We start from the raw sequence: 15,471 nt of genomic DNA, 5'->3' as shown, positions 1-15,471 counted from the left end.
GACACTCCCTAAATCAAGGGTTGCATTTCTAACGATGGACCACTTGGTGTTAATTAGGACTATAACATGTCCACACAGATTATAAAAGTAATAATTGTGATTTTGATGGATTGAATACAAAAATATTCATGATGATGATGATGATGAAGATGAAAATGAAATAAATCCATAGATGCATCTAGATCGTTTTCCAGAGTACAGTGGAACCTCGAGATACGAATTTAATCCGTTCCGAGACTTCCTTCGTAAATCAAAACATTCGTATCTCAAATTTTCATTCGTATCTCAGAGCACAAATTCTACGAAATTTCAATTCGTAACTCAAAACATTCGTATATTGGGGCATTCGTATCTCGCGGTTCCACTGTATATGCATAGCGACTGCCATCTACCGGCTAAATCGTGCCTGTTCTCTGCCTTACTCCTGCACTCCAAATCGGTTGGTGGAAGTAGTGCGCAAACGGCACATGGTCGGGACAATAGCAAACGCAGAAGAAGATAAGAAAGGCCAAAGGGGCGTTTACATGAAACTTAAACAACATTCATGTATGAAATCGTCAGCACTTGAAACTATATTTTCTGTCTTTTTAGAAATGGACGTTGATGTAGAAGTAGAAGATATTGATGAGGATGAAACTGACTGGAACAGCGCCTGCACAGATCTGATTCAACACACCCCAGCTGCTGTTGGTAAGCTAAGCAAGCAACACACAGTATTTAGACAGTTGTAAGGCTTTTTCAACAGCTGTTGTATGTTTTCTCACTTTAATGTAAACACTTCTTTCAGGGAACCAAACCAGAGACTGCAGTAAGGTACCACTACCACCACCACAGAGAATCATCCTCCACTTTGACATGGACTGTTTCTATGCGCAGGTTGAAATGATCCGCAACCCAGCACTGCGGAATGTGCCTTTAGGTGATTGATTTCACACAGTTATATCCCCTTCACACTCAGTTAGCCCTTTTAGATCCATCCAAATAAGTTCCTCGTGGTATAAACTCCAACACATGAACCCCTTTCAACTCTATATTTCTATGAGCAATTACAATTGCTATGAATATTTCTATGAGCAATTACAATAATGACTATGTGCAACATCTGTGTTGAATACACGTAGGTATCCAGCAGAAGTACATCATTGTGACCTGCAACTACGTGGCCAGGGACCATGGTGTGACCAAGCTGATGTCAGTGACAGATGCCATCGAGAAGTGTCCTCAGCTGGTGCTGGTCAAGGGAGAGGACCTGACACATTACAGGGAGATGTCCTACAAACTCACAGGTAATCAACTCTTCAATTGCTGAAATTCCATAACCACAACTTGGATTAATTATGATCATCTCACACAACAGACAAGTGATCAAATATAAAATCATATTTATAATGTCTGACAGTGAAATCTATCCCAGTCTTTTTATTTTATTTTATGGAAGAACCCTTCACCTGTTTCTGTGTTTCCCCCTGTCCAGAATTGCTGCTGTCCTACTGTCCATTGGTGGAGAGGCTGGGGTTTGATGAGAACTTTATGGACGTCACAGAGCTGGTGGAGAGAAGGATGAGACAGGCGCCAGAGTCTGATGACTATTCCGTTGAAGGCCACGTTTACAATCACAACAGTAAGTAGCCAAAACTCCACCTTCAGCTAGAGGACTTACTGTTACTGTAGTCCTTGGTACACATGTAACTCAATGAAACCAGGATGCAGGTTGTGAAACAGCCTGATGACGTTAAAATTAGGAAACATTTGCATTGCATTTACGGTTTCTATTTGAATGGAAAGCCACCTTTGAGGTCTAAACTTAGCCTTTGGTTTGAAAAAGAGAAATCACTGCATCATTTGGAGTGGGTTGAAAAAGTGTGAATTCTAACAAATAATTTCCTCTGTTTTGCACACTCAGCCTCAGATGCCAAAGTCAGGGACCACCCCAGACTAGCAGTGGGCTCACACATTGCAGCTGAGCTCAGAGCAGCCATCCACAGCAAACTGGGCCTTACTGGCTGTGCTGGCATTGCCACCAATAAGCTGCTGGCCAAACTGGTGTCAGGCACCTTCAAGCCAAATCAACAAACCACACTTTTGCCAGAGAGTGTCAAAGACATCTTGAACAGTCTAAATGCTCTACGTAAAGTGCCAGGTAAAGACATTTTGAAACTCTTGTCTCTTTGGGGCAATTCCATGGTAACTGAATTTTTCAGTTTCGCATATGCCAAACAAAAATGATAGCAATGATAGCTATGATAGCAAAGTTTAACAAACCATACACCTCTATGCACAAGGAGTACTTCCAACAATTCCAACTGAAAATGTAAACCTTGCAGCTTCAAAGTTCTGTAATGGATTGACCCTAACATATCCCTGTTTTTTAATGTAACCACATGTCCCCAAAACTCTGTTAGATATTTGCTATCATATGATACCTTGAGTTTGAAGAATATCTCTTTTTGTTGTTGAGCTACAGTAAGTGAAGTGGATTTACATCTGGTAACAGAATGATGGTGACAGAATGACTAAATGGGTCCCCTACAAAAATGCAGGATTTATGGATTTGAATGTCATTCTGTACATGATGATAAATAGGGAAACAAACATATAAATATACAATATACCCTATCATTAAGGTAATAATGTATTATTTTATCAACTTATATATAACATTAAAAAGAGAAATTGAATCTCTTCATTTAATGTGATTCAAATCAATGACATTTGTCATGTCCTTTTGCCACCAAAAAACAATTTAAAAAAATGTGATTACAAGTAAGCCTATGTCATGTGCAGACACACACAGAGACACCCAATCTGCTCCTAATTTGCCTCAGAAATAAAATGAAAACATTATTTTTTGTCTGCAACAGGTGTGCGCAGGATCCTAAGAATCTGTCTTAGGGACACCACACACTATGTGTCAATAATTCATTATCCTCACTCCTCATGAGACAGAGAAATTTTGGGTTTTTGGTAACAGAATGAAACATGGAGACTGGGCAATGATTCTTAAACTTACAAAAGCCAAAACATTTCCTAAAATCTAAGTATAAGTGATGATATCAGTTGACCGGGGTCTATACTTTAACATTAATGAGGTATGATGGAAGATGGTTTAGAAATGTATTCTTAGCTTTATGTAACTCTTAGCTTTCATTTGACACCCAGTTTGATGTGCCCATGGGTCCTTTTACACGGAACTGCACTTTGTGGAGTTCCAGTATTTAGCAAATTATCCAAATAATCACATGAATTAGTAGTCATAGAGAATAATAGCCTTTTGTTGCCTCATCCAGCCAATAGAAGTCTTTCCCCTCAGCCTGATTTTGTGCCATTTAGCTTCTAGCCTTTGTTAACCTGTTGTTGGCCTCTTCAGGGGTTGGACACCAGACTGCTAAGAGGCTTCTGGCCCTGGGATTGGACAGTGTGTCGGACCTGCAGCTCATCCCATTGGCTGAGCTGGTGAAGGAGTTTGGAGCCTCCACTGCTCAGCGTCTCCGTAACCTGGCCCTGGGCATTGATGACACTCCTGTCAACCCTACTGGTGCCCCCCAGGTATGGGTTGAAAACTCAACAATGAACTTTAAAATGATTTACATTTACATACCCGCCCCCTCACCCATTTCAATTACATTGCAGTCTCTTAGTGATGAAGACTCCTTCAAGAAAATGTCTTCAACAAAAGAAGTTTGGCAAAAGGTTCAAGATCTGTTGAGCAGCCTTTTAGAAAGGTAATCATGAACTTTATATTGCTAAGTGGTTGTGTGTCCAAGTAGTGAGTTACATTTAAATAAGCTTGTTTGTCTTGATTTTAGAATGCACAAAGATGGCAGGCAGCCCCTGACCTTTCGACTGAGCGTCCGGCGTTACTCTGCAACCAACAAATGGCTTAACAGGGAGAGCCGGCAATGTCCCATCCCCAATCACATAGGACAGAAGATAACCTCTGGTAACTGTTGAAAACTTTTCAGTTTTAAAACTTTATTACTAGTTTCCACATGGTTGTGTTCTATAATAATGTTTGCAAGGAGGTGCATTGTAATTTAAATTGACCAATCAATGTCATTTTGATGGTATTAGAGTTCACGTTATTACCCAAAGTTTGTTATAAATCTTGAATAACCCTTGGTTACTTCAGTTACAGTGTGTAAAACAAATCTGCTGTTTTGTTTGTCAGGCAGCAGTGATGCCTTGGCCCAGGTTGTCACCATGGCCATGAAGCTCTTCCACAAGATGGTGGACTCCAATGCAGCCTTCCATCTCACCCTCATCAACGTGTGCTTCAGCAACCTGCAGGCCAGAAGTGCTGCCAGCAAGGGCTCCATCACCTCCTTCTTCACACAAAGATCTCCTGGGAAAACCCAGGCCTCGTCACAGTATCAGGTAAGACGGTCAGATGTCACCCTTAATTTCAGACTAACTAATATCTCTGTCGTACCCACCATTAGCACATTATAATATTATATTGCAGTGTGGAATTCTAAAAATGTACACTCTTTCTCTCCAGGATGATCTGCCTCCTAGTGCTTATAGAAACGACATGAGGCAGGCTGGATCTGACGTTGAGGGGGTGACTGATGAGGATGCATCACAATGGATACCAGAGATGCCTCCCAACCTTCAGTACAAGTCACCCTCACTGTCAACAAGGCATAGCCCAGTGGCCTTCCTGCAGCATGTGGAAGCTAAGTACCACACAGTTGTGGATGAGAACATGAACAACACTCCAGAGAGGAGGGACCCTGTACGACTGCCCCCTAATGTTGACCCTGAGGTGTTCCACCTCCTCCCTGAGGACATCCAGAAGGAACTGTTGTCATCCTCAGCTTATCCAGATGCACCACACAGCCCCCCCAGACAGAGCACCCAGTACCCCACAGCATTACACCTAGATGAGAACCACTCATCTCACAGCAATCCTCTAGAGCAGTGTGTCTCTCGAGCTGTCCCATGCAAATTCAATGACTCATTTCACAGTGCTTACACAGACCGAAAAGAAACTGGTAGAGATGTGGATCAGCCCAACAGACAGACAATCAATGACAGGCCTCTCCCAGACCCACTTTTGTTTCTTGGAAAGAGCCCGGAGGAGGGGATGTCCACGGGTCAGGCGTTACAGGGAACGGCGTCTGACTCTGATTTCCCGGTAGATGTGGATCCCAAGGTGTTCTCTGAGCTTCCCCCTGAGGTGCAGAGAGAGTTACTGGCTGAATGGAGGCAACACAAATCGGTCACAAAGGCTCCCTCCTCCAAAAAGCAGGGGGGAAAATCACTGGCCAAAGAGAGGAAGGCTCCTGCTAAAAGCATTCAGGCAAATAACTTGATGAAGTATTTCAAGCCCAGCTGAGGTTAGACTCTGCGAGCCATACTGTACCAAGCAGTGTTCAACAACTGATATTTTTACCGTTCTTTCAATACATGCATTACAGTGTAATGGGTCAAACAGAATGTGTTTAGATTTGGCAAAGATATGTTCATATTTTAGTTCTGTAAATAAACAGATTTCCCTTATTGTACAATGTAGGTTATTTGACTTAACACATGATGGTTGCTGAAGCCTCACACATTGTACATTATTTTTTTGAAATGATGCCCCCTGGTGCACAGTTCTCTCATTGCCATGTAGGTGCTGGATTACTTTATGTTTATACCTATGTATGACAAGTTTAGACTTGGAAGATAATATATCCACATAATGTATGACAAAAGACATGTTAACCACACAGATCTATCTAACCTTAAAGTGTGTGTTGTTCTGAAAAACACTGTTTTTAGTATGGGGAAACTTTGGACCAGTCTGGATTACTTGCTGAGCTTCTAGAGGAGGAGAACAAAATGGGGCCTGGATGGAGGTTTACAAAGTCCCCAGTTGGCCGGCTTCCACTGAAATCCACAGAAGCACACTTTATTTATTGCAGGGCCACAATCCAGTTTTCCAAGAGCTTTTTTTCTTCTGAGAAATACCAGACGGCACAAGGTCTGTGAACACAGCACTGTTTGGTCTTTTTTAGCCTGAAACTCCTCCCTTATCACATGTGAAACAGGGAAAGGTTCAAGGAATAGCATGTCTCCCCCCATTATTTATTTACCAAGGATTGGTTTGGCTCCCTGAATGGAAGTTAGCACTACCTCTGGTTAAATTGGTAAGATGAAACTTATTTCTCTTTCTCCAGTCTAGAGACAATGAACTTAAAAAGGTAAAGGGGCATCATTGTGTTTATTTCATCAGGCATTTCAAAGTAGGAGGGATTTTACTTCCCCCACTTTCACTGATTATTTTCTGTCACTCTCGGCTGGTGGGGATCAATATGATTGGCCACCCTTTTCTGAAATGCAGCATGTAAGACGTCCTTTACCTTAATTCAAAATCACACACTGTTGGACTTGATGACTTCAATGGTGTTTGTATGTATGTGTGTTCATTGTACAAAACAGTTAATCTAATCTCTCTACAACCTCATGTCTTGATAATACACTTTATTTATAGAACAGCAATACAACAACTGATGAGGAACCTTGTAAAATACAGTCACAGTAGGAATCCATTGATCCTGGTGGATGGCTCACTTTCTCTCTCTCTCCTAGCTGTGCTGATTCTATATAACCCAATACCTTTGATAATGCACATGGGGAATGACTGAGCTGTGCTACTGGAATTTGAGTCACATGACAACCCACTTCCAAAATATGGTGCAATTAATCACACAGAGGGTAACAGAACAAAAACAAATGACTGAATTACAAAAGAATTCTAAGCTTTCAGACTGTTGCCAACACAATAATGTGGATTAACATTAACTCCCTGATGGTAATGATGACACATTGAAATATCTTTTTACCATCTCTTTCAAGTGTATAACATGGTTTTTCATGTCATTGAAAATATACAGCAACTGTAACTAATAACTACATCAAAGGCCTTGTGCAGGTAAATATTGAACTGTCTGAGAGAATTGTCAATAACAGGAATCCTGCTTAATGTTACAGCTCATGTTCGGGTTCTCAGCACACCCAGTAGAGCCTCTTGACCGCTCAAGTGAAAGCTGGTTTGAGTCATGTGCTAGCTCCTCTCTGATCAGCCACTAATGACTCTCTCTGAAGTTATGACGGCCCACTAAGCCTCTGTGATCATGAGCCACCTGACTGGGAATTTCAGCAATGTCTTCTGGAAGACCGACTGTGTATGAATTTGTTTCTGTACATTTAAGGCAGTATGCCTTCAACCTACTGCATCTATTCATGTTCTACTCTGTAATTGCTTTGAGTGTTTATGGCAGGTTGTACGTCTGGAGTTTAGGTTCATGTGCATATTCTCAAGTCACTTTTGTGTTTTAGGGCAGGTTCAGCACGAGGCTGCATGATGAATGATGGGGAGTATGATTACCTTATCAAGCTCCTGGCTTTGGGGGACTCAGGGGTGGGAAAAACCACCTTCCTCTACAGGTACACTGACAACAAGTTCAACCGCAAGTTCTCTACTACAGTGGGGATTGACTTCAGGGAAAAGAGAGTGGTGAGTGATGCTGTTCTACAGTGTATACTCTATTCATATAAGATATAACAACGACCTACATACATGTATATCTTCAGTCACTCTTGCTTCACATTCATACACATTCATTTACGTCATACAGCTGTAGTTATGCGAATTGGAAGGTTCCAGATTATTTTGGTTACAATATTGCATTGGTATACAAACTCCAAGTGCAACCAGTATTGTCGCCTGTCTTTGCATTTGAAGTTACGTCATGCATGTATGTCACAAGTTGCAACATCTGTTGTGTCTTCAGCTGTATCTGGGAACAGGCTCTGATGGGACCTCAGAGAAAAATTTCAAAGTGCATTTACAGCTCTGGGACACAGCAGGACAGGAGAGGTACTGCAGGCTGGATATAGGATGTGCTTTGATCAGATGTTGAAAAATACTTTGCCATTAGCTTCCCATTTTGGAAATTTTGGACAGGAGACAATATATACACAAGCATACATGTGCTGTGGGAAATGTTTTGCACTTTGAGCTGCCCTTTTTTATTTAATTCCATGGAGTTTGCTGCTTTAGTTTGCTTCATATTCACAAAGTCAATGTGCTTTCTAGGTGTCTTTGCTAGTTTGTTTCAAATTATTCCATAGCATATACATGATGGCTTTACCAGGGGTTGAACTTTTGTTTTGATTGGATCTGTCCCAGGTTCAGGAGTCTTACTACAGCATTCTTCAGAGATGCTATGGGCTTCCTGCTGATGTTTGACTTGACCAATCAGCAGAGTTTTCTCAATGTCAGGAACTGGATGAGTATGTCTCTGCACACTGATCTGCCAAAAGCATTTGGATCAATATCTGTCAACCTGTATATCTATTGTCTGTTGAATCAACTATTAATCATATCTTCTTAATTCATTACAATGTCGTATCAATTGGTTTATCTGAGTTTTCTTTAGAACTGGAGTATATAATGTCAATATAGCAGGTTACGTAGAATGTACAGCGACTCAATGCTAACTGCATATTCATCATGGTTGAATGAAATTCTCTCTCATTTGTCCAGGTCAGCTGCAGGCCAATGCTTATTGTGATAATCCAGACATAGTGTTAGTTGGCACCAAAGCAGACCTCAGAGATCTGAGAGATGTACACGGAAGACAAGCTAGAGGCCTGGCAGACAGATATGGGTAAGTGAGACACCCGCCCTGCACCAAGACACCGAGTCGATCATTTGAACTGGACACATTTTAGCTACCCCTTGAAATTGAATCTGACACAATCTCATCACAAATGGCTGAGTATTGGCTGATTTGACACTTCTCTCCTTTTCACTGCTTTTTTCCCTACCGTCAACTGAAGTGATTTGAGCTTACACCTTCTGCACTACTGTATACGGTTTCATCGGCACCAGTAAAATCCAGTTGCAAAAACACATTATTTTGCTCCTTCTGTTAATTCACCAGAAGGTGGGGTCAGTGAGCTACTTTCAGCTCAAACACTCTACCAGCCTTCAACTCAAATAGATATGTATTAATTAATTAATTAATTAATTAATTAATTATTAAAATAATCATTTATCTCCCATAGCCAATTTGATCCGAAAGAGGTGCCAAATGCATTCAGCTTAGTCCGGGGTTGTGTATAATAAGTTGCTCATTTTTAACTAGTATCCCCTACTTCGAGACGAGTGCAGCCACAGGGTCTGAGGTGGACAAGGCTGTGACCGCCCTCCTGGGCTTGGTGATGAGGCGTATGGAACACAGCGCTGAAGGGCCACTATCAGAGGCAGCCAATGGCAACATTGGCACTGATGAGGAGGTTGAAACAACCGACAGAAGGAGATGTGCCTGTTGAAATGTCAGCCTCTTCCCATGGACATGTGATCTTGTCATGATGAAGAAGCATGCATTCAGATGTGTTAGAGATACTGTTGCTCCAGGGGTTTTAGTGGTATATAGGTTTGTAGGGTTAGCCCATATGGTTAGAGTATTTTCAAGGATATGTATTATCCTCACATTAAATATTGTTTATATTCGTTACAGTATACAGAATGTATGCCTTGATTGGTAATGGTTATTGATGCACTGTAAAGCTATTTATTCACAACCGTGTCATGTGTACATGTATGACAGTGACCAGAAAAGGGCAATATGGCACACAATAATTCTGTTTTTAATTAATGTTAATTAGTCAAAGCAAATTATTAAAAGTCTATTTGTACATCTGGGGACAATATTTGTGTAAGACAATGTAATTGTGATTCTAAAAAGGCCTACTGTACTAATCAAAATTACCAAGTCAGAGAAAAAAAATGTTTTTATTTGACACATTGAGGTATTGATGGAAGGTTAATGCAGGCACATACATTTGAATACATATGAATGAGATGTAAGATCATTCTGTTTCACAAATAAAGATTAGAAAGTCCCTTACATGAACCATGAGTTCTACATGAGAAAGAGCATTTGAGCTGAGCTTGATTATCAATGGGACAAAATTGTCATGCACATAGAAGAAAGTATAAAAATGTCAAAAAGGCTATGAACATCCCAATCATATGGAATTATACAGACAAAAATGGATAACCTTTTTCTTCATACAAACACATTCTTAGAGTAAATTATGTCAGTTAATGTAGATTTCATTGAGATTACCGTTACTTTTTTTCACTGGTATGTACGTTGTATGTATGCCCTTTAACATGAACATGAATTAAAAGTGCTTTGATGTCTCCCAGTTTGATCTAAACAAAGAAATACATGCAATCATTGGATTACAGGAAGTCTGGGATTCTATTAGTACCATTCATTTGAATACACACATACAGTATGAACACTGAATTTTGTACACACATAACAATGCAGTTGTGGGAGAGAAACAAATTCTCATCATTCATGTGAGTACCGTAGTCTTTGGTGATGAACATAACATGGAGGCATTCATAGGAGGACATTCATGGAGGCACAAACTCTATAAATCACCAACACAACCCAGACTTTTGGTGAGACTGAAAAGGCAAAAATCTAAGTTAAAAACCACACAATGAATTCCACTGTTTTCTGTATAGGACATCAGTTGACAATACATCGCCAAATAAAAACATCACTGAATGAAATAGTTCCTCTATTCTTATACATGGGTTGCCACACATCTCAACTTATGCCACATTCAGATCATTTAGCAAGTTATGTTTTGACAGGTGCTCTTTGGTGTATTTACTTCATAGTAAATGTCCATGGTGGATAGGGAATGGACTAAGAGTAAACTAATAGCACACTGTATATTCTATTGTTCACAGTCCTATGATGGGGAGACATAATGACGTATGTCCTGAAATGCCTCTCTGTGAGCATGACACAACCAATTGTTGACCAATTTTGTCCTTGTGAGACTAAATAATGACTTTAAAAAGAAACAATAATTCGGTTGATCAGCATGTCCACCATGGTAAAGCTGAAATCATGAGGGCAACCCAAATCCTAAGCGTGAAGCACTGTGCACTTCTAAACAACCCTTTCAACTACACTTCTCACACTTCTCCTCACACCTCTCATCTGTGCAGTGGTTTTCACCCACCTCAGCTCTATCTCCAGTGTGAGTACGTGCTGTGAGTCATGTGGCTATCATGTGGCTATCACTGTTTGAGCTACGTCAATCCCAAAGAGATGGTTGAATACACTAAACTACTAAGCCATACACAATCCTCTAACAAGTTGAGCTTGACATGATATATTTGTCAAATAACCTTTTGCTGAGAAGAGTAAAGATAATCTAGAGATATATAAAAATAAAGTTACATTGTTCTTTATTTGTCAGAAAGATAAAACTAAATGTAGAGTTTTGGTCCCAGTGGTTGGATACAGGCTTTCTTTTTTGCCTTAAAACACCTCTCATATAAAGTTTCTGGTGATATATCAATGAAAATACCAGCGCAAAGAAGAAATAAGAAAGAATGTTCTTTCCCCCTCTAAACTCAATCTTCTTAAAAAATAAAATAAACTTGTATAAAACTATCCTTAAACGTTTGTTAGTCTCTCACATGCAATGCCATTCCAATAGTGTACAGTATCATGCTCTTTGTATAAGATGCTACAATTCAAAACATTTCATTTCTCTTCATGTGTCAATATTCAAATTAGTGTACCTGTTTGTGATAAACGCAAAACATTTCCCTGTATTCATACATTGGTGATAACAATTGTGATGTGTTCTGTGTTCAACTACATTTGTTACGGCTCAATACAAATCATATCATATGTTGTTGGTGGTAGACATGATAAATTGTTGGTAAAATTATATCAGAAACTATGCTGGTGTGCACCCCTCAACTTAAATGAAATGAAAACTTTATTAATTAAATCCCTTTTTTCTGTTATCGCCATGATGTTCAACAACTAAGACATGACATTGTGAATAGATAAGATAAGTTAAAGTTGTCCAATGAAGCTACAACAGAATGCAGATAACCTTAATGGTTTCTATTGAATCAATCGTGTACAATTCTGAGTACAATTCAGTAACATACTGTGATGTACAGTAACTAAGCTCAATCTATGGCTTGCTGTTGGAATGTAGATTCTTGACTCTAAAATTAAAATATTTCCAGAGCTTTCACCAGAATCCCCATAAAATTGATTTTTTGACAGTAATAATCATCCCTATCTGGGGCAGTCAGTCATTTACATACATTAATGGGGCATTGTAAACAAATCTCACAGCTAGTTACCGTTGCAGAGTAGTATGCCCACAAACTGCTCGTACCCTGGGTAAATGTACTGTACGGTAAAAAGGGCTGAAAAATAGTGTATTTACACCTCAGTTGAAGCATTTAAATCTGATTAGAAAAAACACTGATCTAACTCCTTCCCTGAGATTAGGCAGTGATATCAAAATATCAACTAAAATCCCCCTAAAATAAGGCTATAGCCTAATATGAAATACATTTTTGTTTGGAAATGTACCCATTTTGTGTTCTTGTTGGAATACATTGTATTATCAATCTGTTTAGCCACAGTTATGGTAGCAATTCAAATTAAGTGATGTGAGACGTGACAAATAGTGTGACAGTGTGACATATCCAACTTCACATCATTACATAAGTAACAACACAGCTGTTATGTGAGCTATACTAAATCAATAATTCACAGCGACTTCAATATTTCTCAATGTTCCTGGTAACTGAAAGAGTTTGCGTTAATTATGCTGTGGCAAAGCTTGAGAGGCAAGATGCAGTGGTAACTTGACAGTGGGTTTCTATAGTGAGAGCATCGTAGAACGTCATAATACTAATCATGCATTGTCTGTTTTGCGGCGCAAAACAAATCACGTGAGTGCAAGCATTTTAAGGCCAGCCTCTGTGGAGGGGCTTGACACCCACTCCTCCTGGAATGTCTAGGTACAGTGTGAGAGACTCAGCTTGGTCACCCCCTCGCCGTGCATCTTGTAGAGCAGCTTGAACTCACTGGGCAGCTGGTGAGTCTCCTGCCACTTGGTGGTGAATTTGGTCCCTTTCTTGTCGTAGTAGTGATAGGGCAGCTCCTTGCCTGTGATTGGATCCCAGCCAAAGGGCCAGAAGCCATAGAGGTGGATCTCCTCACACATAGCAGAGGCCAGAGTGTACATAAGGATCCCGGTGCTGAGTCGCTTGGGGGACAGGTTTTTAGTTTTCCAGTATCTGTAAGAAAATACCATACTCATCATCAGAAACATCTTTTTGTACCCTATGGATTAACAAATATGTGTCATGTGCCATTCTTTGACATCTGGTTTGCTCTGTTTTTTTTTTTGTTGCTTTAACTCTCCTGCACACTAATGGTGATTCAGTATCATCAACACAATCCCTGTCTCCATACTCACTTGTTGACATCCTGCATTATATTGCCTGGCCAGGCCAGCTCAATCTTCAGCTGACCCTTATGCTCCACAAAGAAGTCCACCAGGGTCCTTGTGACAGTAGCCGAGGTGTGAAGGAAGAAAGCCGGAATCCACAAAATGGCTCCTTCCAGCTTCTTGATGTTGAGGAAGAAGTTGTTACGGTCCTGAATGGTCAGCAGGTTGTTGTAGTACCTCTCCAAGATGCTGGGGTTGAAGGTGGTCATGTTGGTTTTTCGGCCCACATCCTTGTAATAGACCTCCGTGGGGGCAAAGTTGCAGCGGAAGATAAAATCGGCACGGTCGATCTCTGACCCACAATGGCTGCCAGTCAGGATCCCACTGTTACCGACTACAGCACACACGTTGTAGTGCTTGTTCAGGATGGGCGAGACGTCAGGAAGCAGTGACTTCAAGTTATTGCTTATGGAGAAGACGTACTTGTTACTGGAGTAATCAAAATGCATCAGCTGGCCCACACGTACACGATTCTTGGTGAGGGAGAAGTTGTTGGCCACATCAATGTAATTGAAGATCTCTTTCCTGAAAGACAAGAAACAGATCAAGATATTGCTGACAAATCCTGTCACAGCCAATTGCAATATTAGTACCACCCATGACAAATGTAGAAGTTATTTTCATACATTTTTATCACAGTTGTCCAATTGTTTTTATCAATAAAGCAAGCCTAATGACAAAAGATTAATAAACAACATGTTTCTGGAGATAAGATCAAATATAAAGGTATCCCATAGAATCATGTTACCTTTGCTGATAAAAAGCTGTCCTATTGAATTTCCATCTGGAGGGTTTCCCTTGCAGTTCCTCATTCAGAGCATTGGTTAATGGGATAAAGGATGGGTCCAGGAAATTCATGGCAAATTGGGACCTGAAAACAACAATATTCGCAATTAGTAATGTAGGCTATAGAAGCTGTTGATACTCCATTTCCAAGACCACTCATAACATGCACGGGCTTGGTCACAACAGGCATCAATGCACCAGCCAATCCAATCCTTCAGCACCTCGGACAGTTGCCCCAAATTTGATAGAAACTGGTAAATGATGCGCCCAAGGAACAAAAACATATGAATAGATCGATCTGAATAATAATTTAAAAGAACACCTGCAGAATGTAATCTAGATTATTTATTTATTTTTTAAAAAGATGCACGGATTAGTATTTCAGACAAAGATATTATTTTAATTTAGATTGTTCAGGCCGTGATTCATTTGATGCGGATGGATGGCGCAGACATATCAACAGCAAACCATAAACATTACGCTAAAAATAGTCACGCAAACGTCCGAGCGACAGGAATAATAGCTTCCTGGCCATTGCTATGTTTTGCATGCGTCAACTGAAACAAGCACATTTTTTGGTAGTTTTCGGGTCTTAATTTAACCTACTCACCGAAATCCTGCATGGAACATTATTCTTGGACCTCCCATATCATATTTTGTGGAAGAGAAAAAACTGTCCTTTCTAATTGACACATAACTTATTAAGGATAAAATGAGAAGAGCGACGCTTAATATGACCAAACCTAGGGCGTTTGCGATGCGCACCATCTTGGAGCGTTTTCATTCCTTGCGCAGCGATGAAAATATGCCTGCCTTCATCACTTAAATTCAAAACATTGAATATAAATATTGGTATGATTGAAAATAATCATGTTTCTGTGATGTAAAATGGACGGCAAATGCGCGCTGCGGTTGAGATGGCAGCAGTCGGCTGCTGCCTTAGTCCTGCGTCTTCCTCCACTCTCATCCCTGCCTTCCTTGGCTTCACGCTGAACTGCAATTCCTCTCCAGGCAACCAAATTAATAAAGGGGATGCATCTGAATTACACGTCTATCCATCAACCCAGTGACCATCCCCGTTTCTGGCACACGTGCTCTTCTAAATGTATCCAAATAGCTCTGTATGAACGGGGAGCCTTTAAAACCCTAGTGCCTGTCGTGTTCTCTTTCCACACACAGTAAATGGAGCAATAATAGACCACTGCTGCTCTACGACTGACAGTGTAAGATACTATATTATAGGAAAATGATGCATATGAGGAACATTACCGATACCGGATAATCATTCATCTATTGTAGCAGATAGATACAACGAAGACAGTG

The 15,471-nt window shown here is 40.3% G+C and overlaps 3 protein-coding genes across 3 annotated transcripts; 2 read left to right on the top strand and 1 right to left on the bottom strand.

Moving 5' to 3' along the window:
* The first annotated feature begins 531 nt into the window (after positions 1–531).
* On the top strand, positions 532–5,448 carry poli (polymerase (DNA directed) iota). Its single transcript, XM_083672938.1, has 10 exons — positions 532–690; positions 788–919; positions 1,122–1,286; positions 1,475–1,621; positions 1,904–2,140; positions 3,368–3,546; positions 3,631–3,722; positions 3,807–3,940; positions 4,169–4,374; positions 4,499–5,448. The coding sequence occupies exons 1-10, from the start codon at positions 549–551 to the stop codon at positions 5,336–5,338; spliced, it is 2,274 nt and encodes a 757-aa protein (XP_083529064.1). The 5' UTR covers positions 532–548; the 3' UTR covers positions 5,339–5,448.
* Positions 5,449–7,351: 1,903 nt separating this feature from the next.
* LOC310806957 (ras-related protein Rab-27B-like) lies at positions 7,352–9,327 on the top strand (the record flags this gene model as incomplete). The annotated part of the gene is made up of 5 exons (XM_083673238.1): positions 7,352–7,504; positions 7,782–7,867; positions 8,180–8,283; positions 8,537–8,660; positions 9,141–9,327. The coding sequence occupies 5 exons, from the start codon at positions 7,352–7,354 to the stop codon at positions 9,325–9,327; spliced, it is 654 nt and encodes a 217-aa protein (XP_083529364.1).
* A 3,537-nt stretch (positions 9,328–12,864) lies between these two features.
* On the bottom strand, positions 12,865–14,916 carry LOC310807340 (alpha-N-acetylneuraminate alpha-2,8-sialyltransferase ST8SIA3-like; the record flags this gene model as incomplete). The annotated part of the gene is made up of 4 exons (XM_083673773.1): positions 12,865–13,147; positions 13,330–13,887; positions 14,111–14,233; positions 14,759–14,916. The coding sequence occupies 4 exons, from the start codon at positions 14,914–14,916 to the stop codon at positions 12,865–12,867; spliced, it is 1,122 nt and encodes a 373-aa protein (XP_083529899.1).
* Between the last annotated feature and the right edge of the window lie 555 nt (positions 14,917–15,471).

This window comes from Argentina silus (assembly GCF_951799395.1).
Source record: "Argentina silus genome assembly, chromosome: 7".
NCBI classification, from domain to species: Eukaryota; Metazoa; Chordata; class Actinopteri; order Argentiniformes; family Argentinidae; genus Argentina; species Argentina silus.
This window is presented reverse-complemented; position numbering and strand designations above follow the sequence as displayed.